Source organism: Indicator indicator, chromosome 12, assembly GCF_027791375.1.
Source record: "Indicator indicator isolate 239-I01 chromosome 12, UM_Iind_1.1, whole genome shotgun sequence".
Lineage (NCBI taxonomy): Eukaryota > Metazoa > Chordata > Aves > Piciformes > Indicatoridae > Indicator > Indicator indicator.
The window spans coordinates 20,728,177-20,742,364 of NC_072021.1; the positions used below are offsets into that span (position 1 = coordinate 20,728,177).

General features: G+C 36.5%; 1 protein-coding gene across 1 annotated transcript in view; it reads right to left on the bottom strand.

The window, feature by feature from the left end:
* Positions 1-4,302: 4,302 nt before the first annotated feature.
* Positions 4,303-14,188, bottom strand: part of AGO2 (argonaute RISC catalytic component 2) — a 48,120-nt gene continuing 38,234 nt past the window's right edge. The window contains exons 13-19 of the mRNA XM_054385447.1: positions 12,774-12,933; positions 10,517-10,607; positions 9,337-9,531; positions 8,028-8,162; positions 6,595-6,696; positions 5,600-5,799; positions 4,303-5,227 (exon numbers count right to left, since the gene is read on the bottom strand). Of these exons, the coding sequence (XP_054241422.1) occupies positions 5,119-5,227; positions 5,600-5,799; positions 6,595-6,696; positions 8,028-8,162; positions 9,337-9,531; positions 10,517-10,607; positions 12,774-12,933 (992 nt within the window). The 3' untranslated portion in view covers positions 4,303-5,118. The remainder of the gene's footprint in view (positions 5,228-5,599; positions 5,800-6,594; positions 6,697-8,027; positions 8,163-9,336; positions 9,532-10,516; positions 10,608-12,773; positions 12,934-14,188) is intronic.

The following is a 14,188-nucleotide window of genomic DNA, read 5'->3' on the forward strand; positions in this document are numbered from 1 at the left end:
TTTATATTCCTTTATTAAACATGTAAAAGATCTCTTAGGAGAGAAAAACAAACAAACAAAACCACCAAACCTAACCCAGTCCCTTACGAGTTGTTGATACCACCAGAGATGTTTACTGGACTACATCCAGATATGAGGATGTCCATCTAAATCTGCAAGTCTAGCACTTAAAAGTCTGGAATAAGCCTGACCTGCGGAACCAACCTTAGCTGACTTCAAAACACCAACATTCTTCCTCAGAAACAAACAATCTGCATGTACACTACAAAGGCCAGAACAATGCACTAAACCTGGTCAGGGGGTGTTAATACAGACGTTCCTCCTACCCTTGTTCTCTGTTAAGAGATTCATTGGCATGAAAAAGATTGGAGTTTCTCCAGGCAAGATATACAGGACCACTGTATCTGAGGTATCTGCTGCTGCAGCAGACAACACTGGCAGCAACACACAAAGCCCTCCAAATCACAATCTTCCATTTCATACAAAATCTCTGTGCACACACATGTATGAATTGAGTTAAGTTTCAGAAGCATCTTAACTCAATTACTTTCTGAAAAGATTGAAGTTTCTAATCTGGACACACAAAAAACCTAAACCCACACCTACCCCTTTGAAAGATGAAACAAAATCCTCACGGAAATATTCTCCCTTGTCTTAGTAATAAAAATGATCCACTAACAAGCATCAAGACTGAGGTAAAAAATGGACAAAGGCTGCAGGACTTACTGATAAGAGACAGAATTAAAGCTAAAACTTTACAACACTGCCTGAGGGCCTCGATGAGGATCAGAAGGATTATGAATTTCTTGGTTTAAGCATAAGTGTCCTGTAAATTTTCCATGCTGACTCTGGCATATCAAGACACAACCCCATTCCCTAACATCAGGGCTAAGCAGCAAACTCACCCCAAACTTGACAGATCAGAAACAAGGAAATTCATGTCGAATCTTCTGGAAGATCATTGATTGTAATTCAGCAAGGTATATGTGGATGCTAAAAAACTATAAACCAAACCAAGCCAAAAGAAGGAGTCTTAATGAAAACAAAATGCAAGTGTTACAATTGCATAGGGCTATCCAGGACACCAAACTTGTGTAAGGCAGATAAATCCACCTACTTTCAACATTTCTCAACAGCATGCTTCCTTCTAAGGATCAAGTCAGCTCTTTCCTGGTTGCTAAAAGAGGTGGAGTGGATGCTTTATTCTATTGAGACACTGGAGCAGAAATTTCCAAAACCAAGCCAACCCAATTATTGTACATTAAAAGGAAACAAAAAACCAAACAAACAAAAAAGTATTTTATACATATTGAAGTATTTTATATTTGTCAGTATTACTTTTCATGTCCCTGTAGTAGCATTTTGCATTTGCTGCTGCCAGTTTCCAGGGTGTTGCTACAGAACCATGAGCTTTGGAAGGATTTCCTAGTGATGTCTGGTCCAGTCCACTGGCCAAAGCAGCTCCAGCGAATCAAGACTGCACAGCAGTCTGTCCAGCCAAGTTTAAGCCTCTCCGAAGACAGAGACTCTAAAATTTGCTTCAGTTTTTGAATATTTTTGTTTCACTAGTGTTACCATTATAAACCCAAACAAAAACCAGAGAAAACTAATCCATAGTAGTCAATTAATTAATATCTGTTCATCTCCCAACCATGCTCCTTTAAAGCAAAATTAACACTGTAGCACTGGCAGTGGTCAGTTTGTCCATTCCACTGCTCACGCCTGCAACAGGAGTAAGCTATTTTTGTTACCAGGCTTCAGTTACTATCAGTTTTGAGACTGCTAAGCACCAGGACCACTGGCACAGAGGGCTGAAATCAAACAGAGGTCACTGCCAGGTACATAACGGAGAGCAAGAGGAAGGCAGTAATGAAGTCCTGCCCTGAGCTGGTTTGCCATGGGAGTCACACAACTCCTTTGCAGGGGCTGAAAAAGCAAACAAGTGCCAGAAGGTAACACACATTTGGTTATTGCTGACCTGAGCTGCATAGTGATTTAGTGGTTTTAACTGTCTACATCAACTGTGACTTCAACAGCAGGAATGTGTGTGTGAGATAAAGACATATTGAGCTTTGTGTTTACCTGAGATATTGCTGTTCTTACAAGACACATGGGAGGTAAGGAAAAAAAAAAAACCTCAGAGTAGGGTTTAGGTATTCATGATGGGTTTTGTTTCTTGACAGGAGAAATATCTGAATATGTAATTTACATTAAAACTATTCCCAGAAATATAGCAGCTGCACTTAGAGAACACTGTACTTTTCAAAGTATGCACTTAAATCACTATTTTTTTACTTTTTTTTTTGAGAAAAAATGCTTTAAATTATTCACTAATTCACCACTTGCAGGGGTGGAAGGGGAAGGGAAAGGAGGGAGAAAAATCAAGACAAAGATTTACCAGCATCTGAGGCTTAAAATGATCTGTAAAAGGTGCAAGTGTCCCTTGCCTGAAATGCATATAACCATCCCAAGTTCTTCATACTCAGGGAAGGAAAGCTACACAAAATTGCTGTTCATCCCAAGAGGATATACAGACAACAGCTACTCGCAGATTAAGAGTCTGACTAACAACTCCCTATTCTCAAAAAATGGAGCTGCAATGACTATTGCAGCCCAAAGAACACATCCTAAATAAAACATAATGAAGTCCCAGACTGTTTCAGAAATAAGATTTGAGGTCAAGACTGATTCTGCCCTCCTCACCCTATGTGACTACCTTAATCATTTATTCCAGATCTGCACCAAGAGGAAAGCAGAGGATGGATTTCACATCCAAGAGGTCTCTGAGTAACAAAAAGGAAATAAACTAAATGGCATCTTAAAATGGTTTCCTCCTAATTGTTACATCATATAAAAAAATAATTCTTATATAAAACTCTGCCAAATTAAAATCTTCACTGAAATATGTAATCTCTCAAGCAAACGTACAGAGAAGCGCAACATACCCACCATGGGAAGGTTTTGCAGTTTAGCAGTACTTTACGAGAGGTATGTACAGCCTGGCTGGAACACAGAAATACAACTTGGAATTTGCTTTCTGCTACACCAGCAGCATGTAAAGTCTGGATTTACATAACTATGACCAAGAAAATGTGACCCAACAGCCTAATCACCAAATTAGAATGCTACAAATACAGTTACTCTATTAATAGGTTTTACACTGTTATTTCACCTAACAACATCAACAACACTGCTACAAAATGAAGATCTGAACTTGCACAAAATTATGTACCTAAAACTCTTTATGCAGCAAAGGTTGGGCATTTTCTAGCTTATTCAAGAGCAGCCGGCTATAGTCTCTACATTGTATGGCACAGAACTCTGTACTGGGTAAAGCTACTTGCCCATCTCAGTGGCTAGAGGTAAACGTAGTCAAAACAGTGACTGAGCATCTGCTAAAAGAAAAGGAAAAGGATGGAGAAAAATGCATCAGTGGAAGAGAATGACATTTTAAAAGCCTGCCTCTTAGCATGTTATTTTAGTTATCCTACGAAAAAATAAAATCAAGTCAGCATAAACAAGTTTCCCAGGCTTTTTGCATTTTCTTCTAAACCTGCTTGTGGCATTGTAATTAGTGCAATGGTTTACATATGTATTATGGTTTTTATGAACCCAGTGTGCAAACTAACAGAAACATTTGTCTAATAATTATCAGTTTTAATTCATGCTTCTCCTAAGAGAATGGCAAAACTCACATTTACTATTGACCTTATGCATAATGAAGAGAGTTTTACCTCCCTTCATAAGTAAACTTCAGTTTCCTAAAGATTTATCTTTACTGCATAGATTCTCTGACTTTTGTCTATGTTACAAAGAGTGAGTCACTCTCCTCTATTAGAGCTCCTGCTTCATCAATATTCAACATATAAATAAAATACAATTGTTTTGTGCTTGAATGAACATAGAATGTTGGTCTTGTGTGCGTCTCTGAACTGCACAGATCAAACCTGCGATGGTGTGTGCATGCTTCAAGAGCCTTTCTACAAAGGACAAGCCACGTAATATGCACTGTAGATATCTCTGAATGCTCACAAAGTCAATTGCATATTTTTTGCATTTGAATAGTAATGTCCCCACAGTAAGGTTTTAATTTCTATATCCAAAGCATTTTTGATATGTTAAACAGAAGTATAATGAGCACTCCTTAGTAAATAAAAATAAATAATAGCATCTAGTCTATCACATTAATACTGTGAAACATATATAAAATTTACATTAAGTCAACAGTGAAAAAGGATTGTACTGTATTTATCACCACAGACCCGTATTCTTTAGAGACTTTGGAAAGTAAGTGTCACAGTTCTGTATGACAAATTCTAAAGTTAGCTGACAGTATGATTTTTTAAAAATTCTTTACATTTTTTTTTTAAATGGCACAGGGTGTTTTTTGCCAATCTAATTGGACCTATTAAAAGCTTAGGTACAAGTTTTTTAAATTCTTCTTTAGTTTATGAAAGACATTTTCAAATGCAGCACAATAAAAAACATTCAAGAACAGCTTCAGAAAATATATTTGCCCTTAGACACACAGAGAATAAACTTTGTTAAGACAGCTGAAAACCAGAACTTTGTCACTTCTCTTTTGAAAAACATTTTGTAAATGCATCTAGAATAATTACGGCTTCATAAATAGTCAAAAAACACTTTGCTTTCCTTTGTATTAAAAGCTAATTCATAGAATTTTAGTCCATCAAATTTTAGTATGAATTAGATCTTTCCAACTTATTAAAAGCAAGTCAATGAATAGCAAACTGAAGGAGTTTTTTGAGTTGGATTGTTCTTTTTGTTTGTTTGTTTGTTTTTTTGTTTTCCCTAAGCCCTGAGATCACAGCTCTTGATTTAATTATAAAATATGGGTCTGTTTTATACCAAGCAGCTTAGAGATTTTTGGCAAACCACATTTCCAACAATGGTGGGGTTTGGTACAAGAATGCAGTTCACAATCGAGTCTGAAATTCTGGACAGAAGGCGTTTTTGCAAATGGGAAAGAAAAAAAAATTAAGATGCATCACTCATTGCTGGCTGTCACTGTAGCTTGGGCAACTGTCGGTCTAAGTGCAGCTGGTCTGATGTGAATCCAACTCGGTATTGTACTGAGTTGCCAAACATTAAAACATGTCAAGCAAAGTACATAGTGCGCAACGTGTCCTGATGAACTTGAACTGCTTTAGCAAGTGCTTGATGATCTCTGCCATTACTCTGACCGGATGTGTGGCTTCCTTCAGCACTGGAAGAGAAGGGAAACAGGAGGAAGGGGGAGGGGGGGGGAACAAACCACGAAACACAGAGGTTGGCAGTGGGGAAGAAAGAAATCCTAATTTAGTCTCAGTCTCCTCGCATGTAATGCTTTCATATCATTCACTTCTTTTGAACAGAATGGTCAAAAGTTAATGACCCTTAAAAACACCACTGAAGTTCTGAAACAGAAAACAGCACAGAAACATACAGGCACATCTACTTTTTTCCACATGCAATTCAGTGGTATGCTCAAATTTACCCTCAAACTGCTAACTGAAGATATAATGACTCCACAATAAACAGACCCACTTCCATTATGCTTCCTTTCAATTCTGTAATAATTCAAAATGATGCCACTCACCTATCGTGTTCTTTATCCACCAGATGATACCTGGCTCTGAAGGCAACCAGGTGTGCATAATATGCTGGTGCAGGGATGGAAACGGAACGCGTACAGCGTACATACGTGTGACACAGCTGGTAAGTAAGAATCTGCAGTTCATCTGAAGAGAAACGATTGTCATCCCAGAGGACATGGTAATGAGAAGGTCTGCTTGTTCCCTGAAGGCAGATCACATAGGACATCAGCATTTCAAAATATCTCTTTACATTTCCAGCTCTGAAGCTGAGCTGCAATATAAACAGACTCCTTCATCAAAACCCACCAGTGAGCAGTTCTATGTACTTCAGCAAATGTCTCCTTCAAAAAGGCAAACAGCCTCCCTCCTTGCTTCCCATATAACTAATGCCTTTGCATTTTAGATAGGATTGCATTTTCTAGAATTCCATTCCTGTTACTGAAATTAAATGGTCTTACTGAAAGGCACTTTCCTCTTCTGAAACAGATCTGACAAAAAGCCATCGTATAGCGTAGCTTTAGGCAAAACATTAATACTTCACAGCAATCTAAATTACGCCCCTGTTGAATATGCTTTTTTTGAGAGTACTGGAATTTTAATATTCAGTACTGCTATTTTTTAATAGCTTCTGTTTCTGACTGGGATGAAGAAATCACAAGAAAATATGAAGCTACAATGTGCCACCTAAATGTGTTAATTGTTTTGTAGAAACAGAAAGAGGCAGCTATGTAAAACAGTCCAACTACCTTGCAACTATTCAAAGCAGCCCACAGGAGAGAAGCACAATACATTAAATGTACAGAGTGTGCTTCTTAACTGTTTAGTTTCGTTATTTCTTTTATATTTGAAGAATGACAGAAGAGCACCATGGATGGCACAGGTGAACAGCTGAAATATACAGATGAATGATACAGGTTGTCTCCCACACAAAGAAAAAGGGAAAAATCAACAGCCGGTGTTATCTGTGAATGTCACTATCCCACACAAAGTGCTGTACCTGAATACCAGCATGGCTACACAGGTAAAAGTCAAACTCTGATGGATGGGTGATTTTTGTGTCCACTGTGGTACCAGCTGGAATGTTACCACTTTTTCCAACCTGTGTGAACAGAAAATGCAAATACAGTAAGGCACACAAAGTTATTTTCTTTTCACCAGTATGGCTAAGGGAAAAAACAACACAAGAAAAAAAATGTGTAAAAAGCAAAAAGTCAAGAATTAACAAAACTTAAAATTCTGTTCAACAGAAAACCTGGGCTGTTTCTACTACAAAGGCGAAGAAGAAAAAACCCAACAAGCTACAAAATCATCTTCGAAGTTACCTACAAAGATGAGCTTTTCTGATTAATGTAGTAAGAATTTCCTGCAACTGACTTGTCAAATTCCTTTCCCCTTCCCATTCATGCACCGGTTACTCCTCTAACTTTTCTTGTTTATACCTGAAATACCAGAATCCATAGTCCTAAGACAGGCCTCTTCTTCCCTCAAGAATGCTTCACTTCAAAGCTGAAGTTAAAAATACTCTTTCATTTAAAATCAATTTAATAACTGTAATCATAGCAAGTTATCGATATAAAAACCACCTTCATGTCAGCATTGAAAGTTACTAGTTATTGCCTTGAAGCCTGGAACATGAAAGCCGTTTTCTGTGAGCAGAGGTTTGCCCTTAGGAATTCTTCATTTATAGTAATGACACCATCCTAGACTCTGGGAGTCTCCTCTCTACCCAGTAAAGCGGAACCAAGTAGTTCACAGAGATACAGTAACAACTATGAAACACTCACAAAACAATGTGAGTTGTTCACTATTACAAATAGTGTCTTGTGACGCTTGATATGCCCAGACCAAATTCCACGTGGTTAAGACATTAGACATCTAAGATACCTTAAAGGTAGTGATAACGGAAAAGGAAGTATTCTCAAAGTGTAGGGCTCACCTTTAACAACTTCAGTGTCTACTGTGTAGGTGTCTAAGTTTCTGTTGGTACGCCAAGAGTCAACCCAATGGCAACCAAACCAATGAACTTACTCATGCTAGAATTAGCTTTAATGTACCTTAAAAAGTGTTGGGAATATTTAACAGATCTGCATTTACAATAAAGAGTGCCTGAGGCGATTCTTCAGATGTAAACATCTACATGACAAACCCTACAATACTCCAATCAATCTCAACCCTTGAGGACCTTGAGACAGTAAAAAAACTGAAAAGAAACCTGAAATTTTGTTGAAAGGTGCATCCTGTTGATGCTTCATAAAGTTTCTTGCCAGTTTATTATATGAGACTGAAAAGAAAAGTGTTCCTTTCCAGGTAGGAAGGTCTCACTCACTGTTAAGTAGTTCTCCAAACAAGTCTCTCACTGCTTAAATGAGCAATAAATAATGGGTAACTTGGCTGCCTGCTAGATACTTGCCAGTCACAATTAGAACATACCCGTTCATTTTTATCTGTACAGAAGAGTCTGGTGTGGTGCCTTTTCTGCACAACTATAAATGTGATTCCAGGCTGGTAATCCTTCTCCAGTTTAATGCATGCTTCTCTGATAGCCAACAGTTCATGATGGAGAACCTGAATCATAAACAAAAAAACGTACGAGAAATACAAAAGATAACGATCTTGCAGATTGCTCTTAAATTTATCATGTCACTTCTTGCACTGCCACTCAGAATAATGAGATGTCAAAGCATGCAGTATCAAACCTTTATTTCATCACTTAATGAGAACAAATTAGATGACCACGTTCCCGAGCTGGGTGAGAGCTAGTTCCATATTTGTTCATCTCCAAGCACGAGGCTTGGACTAATAAGCTCTATGTCAAAACCTTTTAAATTGACAAATACAAATGAACATTTAATTACGTTGTTGAATATAAACCAGTCTAATTATATTTCAGACTAATACAAGGGATAAAACCCAGAATTGCTCAACCAGGCTTTGTTGAGTCTCATGTAGAACTACAGGCATCAACAAAAGAGAGAGAAATGCAGTAAAATGAAAAGCAATGATTTTGGATTTATGTTAATTATTAAACTAAAAATTCAGAAAAACAGTGACATAATAGGGGAAAAAGTAAAAATAAACATTTCATGCAAAGATTGTTTTATTAGTTTAAGTGTACTAAGTGATCTTTACTCCCTTCCCCTTGGATTTTGAGAAGCTGATTAAATTCTGTATCTTTTAATTTACATACAAAAATATCAAAAGAGTATGCAAATATATTTAAAATACATGGGAAAATATTTCATAAAATATGGAACTTATAAGCAAACAAAATAATACAGGAAAGTACTTGTGGAATTTTATTGGAAATTATTTAGAAGTCACAGTGTGAAAATACGGCATCCATTAATCCTGGGTAGAAAAATGGTTGGAAAACTAGCTTAGTTTTTCTTTACTGTCCAAGTTTTATGGGATACGCTTTGTCTAATATATCTTGAGTAGGTTGCAGATGTGGAACATAACTTGAGTGCTAAAACTATACTATCATTTCTAGTTTTCAAGTATTTGAGTTTTAAAGTTATTTTTTTAGAAGTTAATTTAATACTTTCCCTTTCAAATACTTTAAAAGAAAAGCTGCTGAAAAATATGAAAACACTTTCCATGTTCTGCCTCGTTAGACCCCAACTCATTGAGGGAAGATTTGCTGAGGATATATGCTTCTTTTCATAACTCCGTAACTCCAAATACATCAAACCTACATTACGACCAGAAAACAAAATAATCAAAATCTTAAAAATATTACCTGTTGAAACTGTCCCTCAGAAACACCATCTCTGTAGAAGATTATACGAGTTGGTTTAAATCTTGTTGATTTGTAGAACTGGATAAGCAACTCCCTGACCATGGCAGCTAAATCTTGGATGATTTCTTGGCGGTGCTGCTGGACCCGAACAGTGGCACAGTAACGATTAGGATGAGCATCCATGCTTCCTACAACCTATTGAAAAAATGCTTAGTATCCAACCAAACTTAAAAGCACTTGAATAATGGTATTTCACAAAGATAACTACACCATCTTTTTAACAGTATTTTGTAAATTATAGGGTTGACCTAGCAAAGATGTAGTCAAAATCACAATGTACTTGGACAGAGCTTTGAGTTTAGCCTACCTATGGTAACATACCTCTGCTGGAACTGAAAATTTAAATCTAAAAGACTAATTTCATATTTACACCTACGTGTATTTAAAAAAACCCCAACAAACCAAACCAACAAAAAAACCCAAAGTGAAGCACTGATGCCATAAACCCATTGATTTAGTTAGGACCAGAGCACAGTAATTTGAACTCCTGTAGACTGACTCCTTTTCTGGGAAGTTGTGGATGAATTAAAAAAACTGAAATATCAGTTGCTGTCAAGAGAAAGGGATATTTCTGTTATGAAACAGAAAAAAAGTGAAGAAGTGATGGTGTGGGGTCTAAAAATAAACAGGTGAACAAAAATCCTAGTTTCATGTAAAAAAAAAATTTACAAAATCACAACCATGCACATCTCCCACTTAATTTTCCCTGGACACATGTGTTTAGTTTTCTAACCCACAAGCTAGTTTGTTTAGCACCACAAGCTAAGATACTGCACGTACTGTCACTGAAGATCTCCATTATTAAATAAGCCAGAGCAATCATTACAGCTGTTTGACATAACTCAAATCAAAGACCACTGTCCATATTTAAGGAGTTTACTGCACATTTTGTGTTGTCAGCAAGCTTGAATCCCCAAGCTAATAAACATATTTAAGTAATTAGTATCAGAGCAAGTTATCAAAAATTTCATTAGATTCCTGCAGAAAAAAAACCACATTTTAATACTATAATTAGGCAATCAGAAGAAATGGACCACAGAAGAACTAAAAGTAGTAAGATGCATTAGAGCTGAGCAGCAGGAGAGAGCAGGGGCTAAAGATCATTACACAATTTACTCACTGCAGCAATGGAAGGCTTTTTTCCATCTCCAGCTGGTGGATGAGTTACGTCTGCACCAAGGAATATGACAGGCTGCTGAAATACTGGTGGTCTGATTAAGAGAAAACAAGGCTTATGCTTAATAAAGCACATTGTAAGTCAAGTAAATGGCACTTTTACAGAGCATTAGTCAACAACGTGAACTTGATCAGTTTCCTGCTTGTACTGTGTCAGTAATGAGAAGTCCTGACTAAGATTCTCATACTAAAATACTTCCGCATAGATTTAAATCAGAGGTAGTTGTTACTTCTCATTAAAAATGAGTTACAAAAAAAAGGTAATTTTTTAACTTGAAGATAATTAGCCTTTATTAGTTAGACCATAGAGAAAATAAAAGTTGATTCCTCTGCATCAAATAGCATCTGAGAAAATTAAAGGACTGTACACATATCCAGATGCTATGATTTTGCTTCTGAAGAAAAAACCAGCACTCCTAAGGAAGTACCAAAACTGCAGCTACCATATTATTTTTAAAAGTAGATTTTGGGGGTTTTAAGCTGTGCTTTGAAATCTTCAACAAACCTGTAAGCTAAGATATTAATCCACTGCACCAAGACTAGAACACCAAAGCACTACATTGGCAGTTTTAATAAAATAATTTTCAAGAGGAAATATTAAGCCAGCAGAATTTTTTCACATGGGTGTGTGTGGGAATGGTTATGTAGATATATTCAGCAGTTTTCAGACCTCATCTAAAAAAGGATTTTAAGGTAATTATAACAATGCTACTTGCAGTGCAATTGCACAAATAAAAAGCTATTCTATCCCCATCCTCTTAACCTAGGGAAAGTAATAATTAAAGGGTTCTGTTTTAAATACCTAAAACCTAAACTCTTCCATAATGCCTAGGTGTTGTGTGTAGCTGTTCCATTTTCTTTTTCCCTTTACTCAATTCCATTTTCACAAATGCATAGTTCATTGTCATAAGGATCAGAATTTCACTTTCAGGCTATGTTACTGTTGTCAACACACACCACTTAACAGAGACCTTATGTTTATGAAACCAGCATAAAACTACTTATATGGTGTGTATGTTTCTGTTTTGTTTCCTCAGCAGTATCTTTAACTCCTTCTGAAAACCAACATAAACACAAAAAAAAAAACCCAAAAAAAACAAAAAAAAAACAACAACAACAAAAAAAAACAACAACTCAGTGCCTTTTTGAAATGCATGCTCTGAAATATGATTTCAGTTGCTTTAATAGGTGTCTCCAACAAGCACATTAAACAGGCTGAATATATCAATAAACGAAATTTACCAAGATACACAAACTATGTATCCCTTCTGGTAATATGTTCTTTTTTTCCCCTAAGTACTCTTTTGTTGGATTTTCAGCAGCTGCCCTCTGACTAGCCTAACTAGGATAAAGTGAAAATTTGCTTATCTGCACAAAACAGAACATGGACTTCTTTGAAACAGGCTCCCAAGAATGATGTGGCAGGTAACTCCCTGAGCTCCTTCTACAACTTGAAATGCAATGGTTGTAAAAATGCCATCATTTTACTGATGTAGAAACGCAGTTGTTAATTTTGATTAAAGTGACTTTATGAATCTTTATGCTATCCTTCTTTATCCTGCACAGGTAAGACAGTACAAGCTGTATTTTGTTTATTCTTCCATTAGACTATCTTATCACTGACTTTTCGACAACACTGATAAGTTTCAATTTAGGAACATTGGCTTTAAGATGATACACAACCCAAATTTAGTCTCTGACAGCAGAATCACTCTTATTTACAAATAAGAAGAAACATTTTCACTCCCCATGAACTATATACACAGAACTTACATCAGATACAGAAATCAGCAGCATCAAAGCAACTTCGCAAAATATAGTCACAATATAAGTAAAGCTTATCAATGTAATACTACTAAGAAACTACAAAATAAACCAGACCTGGAAACCAAATTAAGAGTTTTCTGCTCCCAACTTTTGTTTTATAAATGCCTATGTAATTTAAGACATACAACAAAATGAAGAACCTTGGCCGCAATTAAATTATAAAGGAAAAGACACTACTATTCAAGATGGTCTTCAGTTGCTTCTGAAAACTTGAGGCACATAAAAATACAATTTTTTGGTTCAAATTAAAGTTACATTTAAGCCAAAATAATTAATCTAAAGAGTCTCTGAAACTACACTACCATGGCTACAGATAAATGCAAAGCATATTCTCTCAAATACAATACTCTCTTCCTCTTGGAAATTCCGCTTACCTTCCCTGCGGCAGCAAAATATTATTTACGCCTCCTAATTTGACATTTATTTTTAAGCAAAGGTTAGACAGAGTTTGGGGTGTTGTTCTTTGCACATTTTTCATCTGAACACACTGCGTAGCCATTCCCAGCACAGTGTCTCCAACACGCTTCACCTCCGCTGCAAAACAGAACAGAAAATACTTGCACATTGTAACTCAAATAAGGAGATTTTAATTTCATGACAATTAACAATACCTAAATTTTCAGCTAAGTGGACAATAAGCTTAAAGAAACTCCCAAACCCAAGACCAGCCTCCCACAAATCTCCTCCCAGTTCTGTACTGCTCCAGCTCTGAAAGCACCATAACTGGTGTTTTTTTGTCATTTTTTTTTTAAGTTACAGTCATTGTCATTCTAGAGTTATAGTGGTCTATCACCAGTATGATAAACTTGTTTTCTTCTGTTACTGCTGTCTTCTTCATTGCCTTTGGGATTATATTTTCTTTTCCCAGCTAATGAAGTAGGTAATGCGAATAATATTAGGATAATGAGCACTTGTCTCATTATTGAACACTGGACTTACTTAGTAACACAAACTTAAAATTGTCATGTGCTGCAAAGTTTTCACTTGCAACGCAAGTGGCCAAAATTCCAAAAGAAACTCAGTAAGAACTGTACTTTTCCGAAGATGAAAACCAATCCTATCATTAACAACAAATTTTAGACTTTAAAGGAGCTATAGTCTTTCACTCAGGAAAAGGAGGAACTTAAACTCCCCCACAGGCCCAGAGAAGGTGCAGCACCCCTCTTTTGCAACAGGAGAGGGAAATAGGCTTTTTGAGGAGCAGGGTGAGAAGGCTAGAAAAGACTGTGAGTAAAGAAGTGCACGAGTATGGAACAGAGCAGGGAGAAAATAAAGAGATGATTAGAGGTGGTAGAAAGAACTATAATTAACGATAATGACAAGACAGGCAGATGAGAATGGTACCACATCCTCTCAGTGGTAAAGAGTCTCCTTTTAAGCACTAAAAGTGAAAATGTTGTTTTACAGTGAGTATCTATTGAACAAATTAGAGACAAGCCACTTCCCTTGCAAGGCTAAATTCAGGGTGGTGGGGGAAATGCACTATTTCATTACAGTTCCTTTTTAATCTTTCTTTTTACCTTATATCTGAAAATCTCGGCAAAAGAAAGTTAGGAAATTATTTTCTGCTATATCAAATTGGTGAAGGATAGGATAAAACAAATTTGAAGCTGCTTGGTAGATCCAAGCCATTAGAGAAGACTCCCTGAAGACATGGGAGAAAATAGTGGATAGTACTGGCAAGCAAGGTAAGCAGAAAAAAAGGAAGAAGGCAGAAGAGGGAAACAGTCTTGCCTACAGATAACCTAAGTAAAACCAAAATGCATGGTTTATCTAAAACATTAAAAAG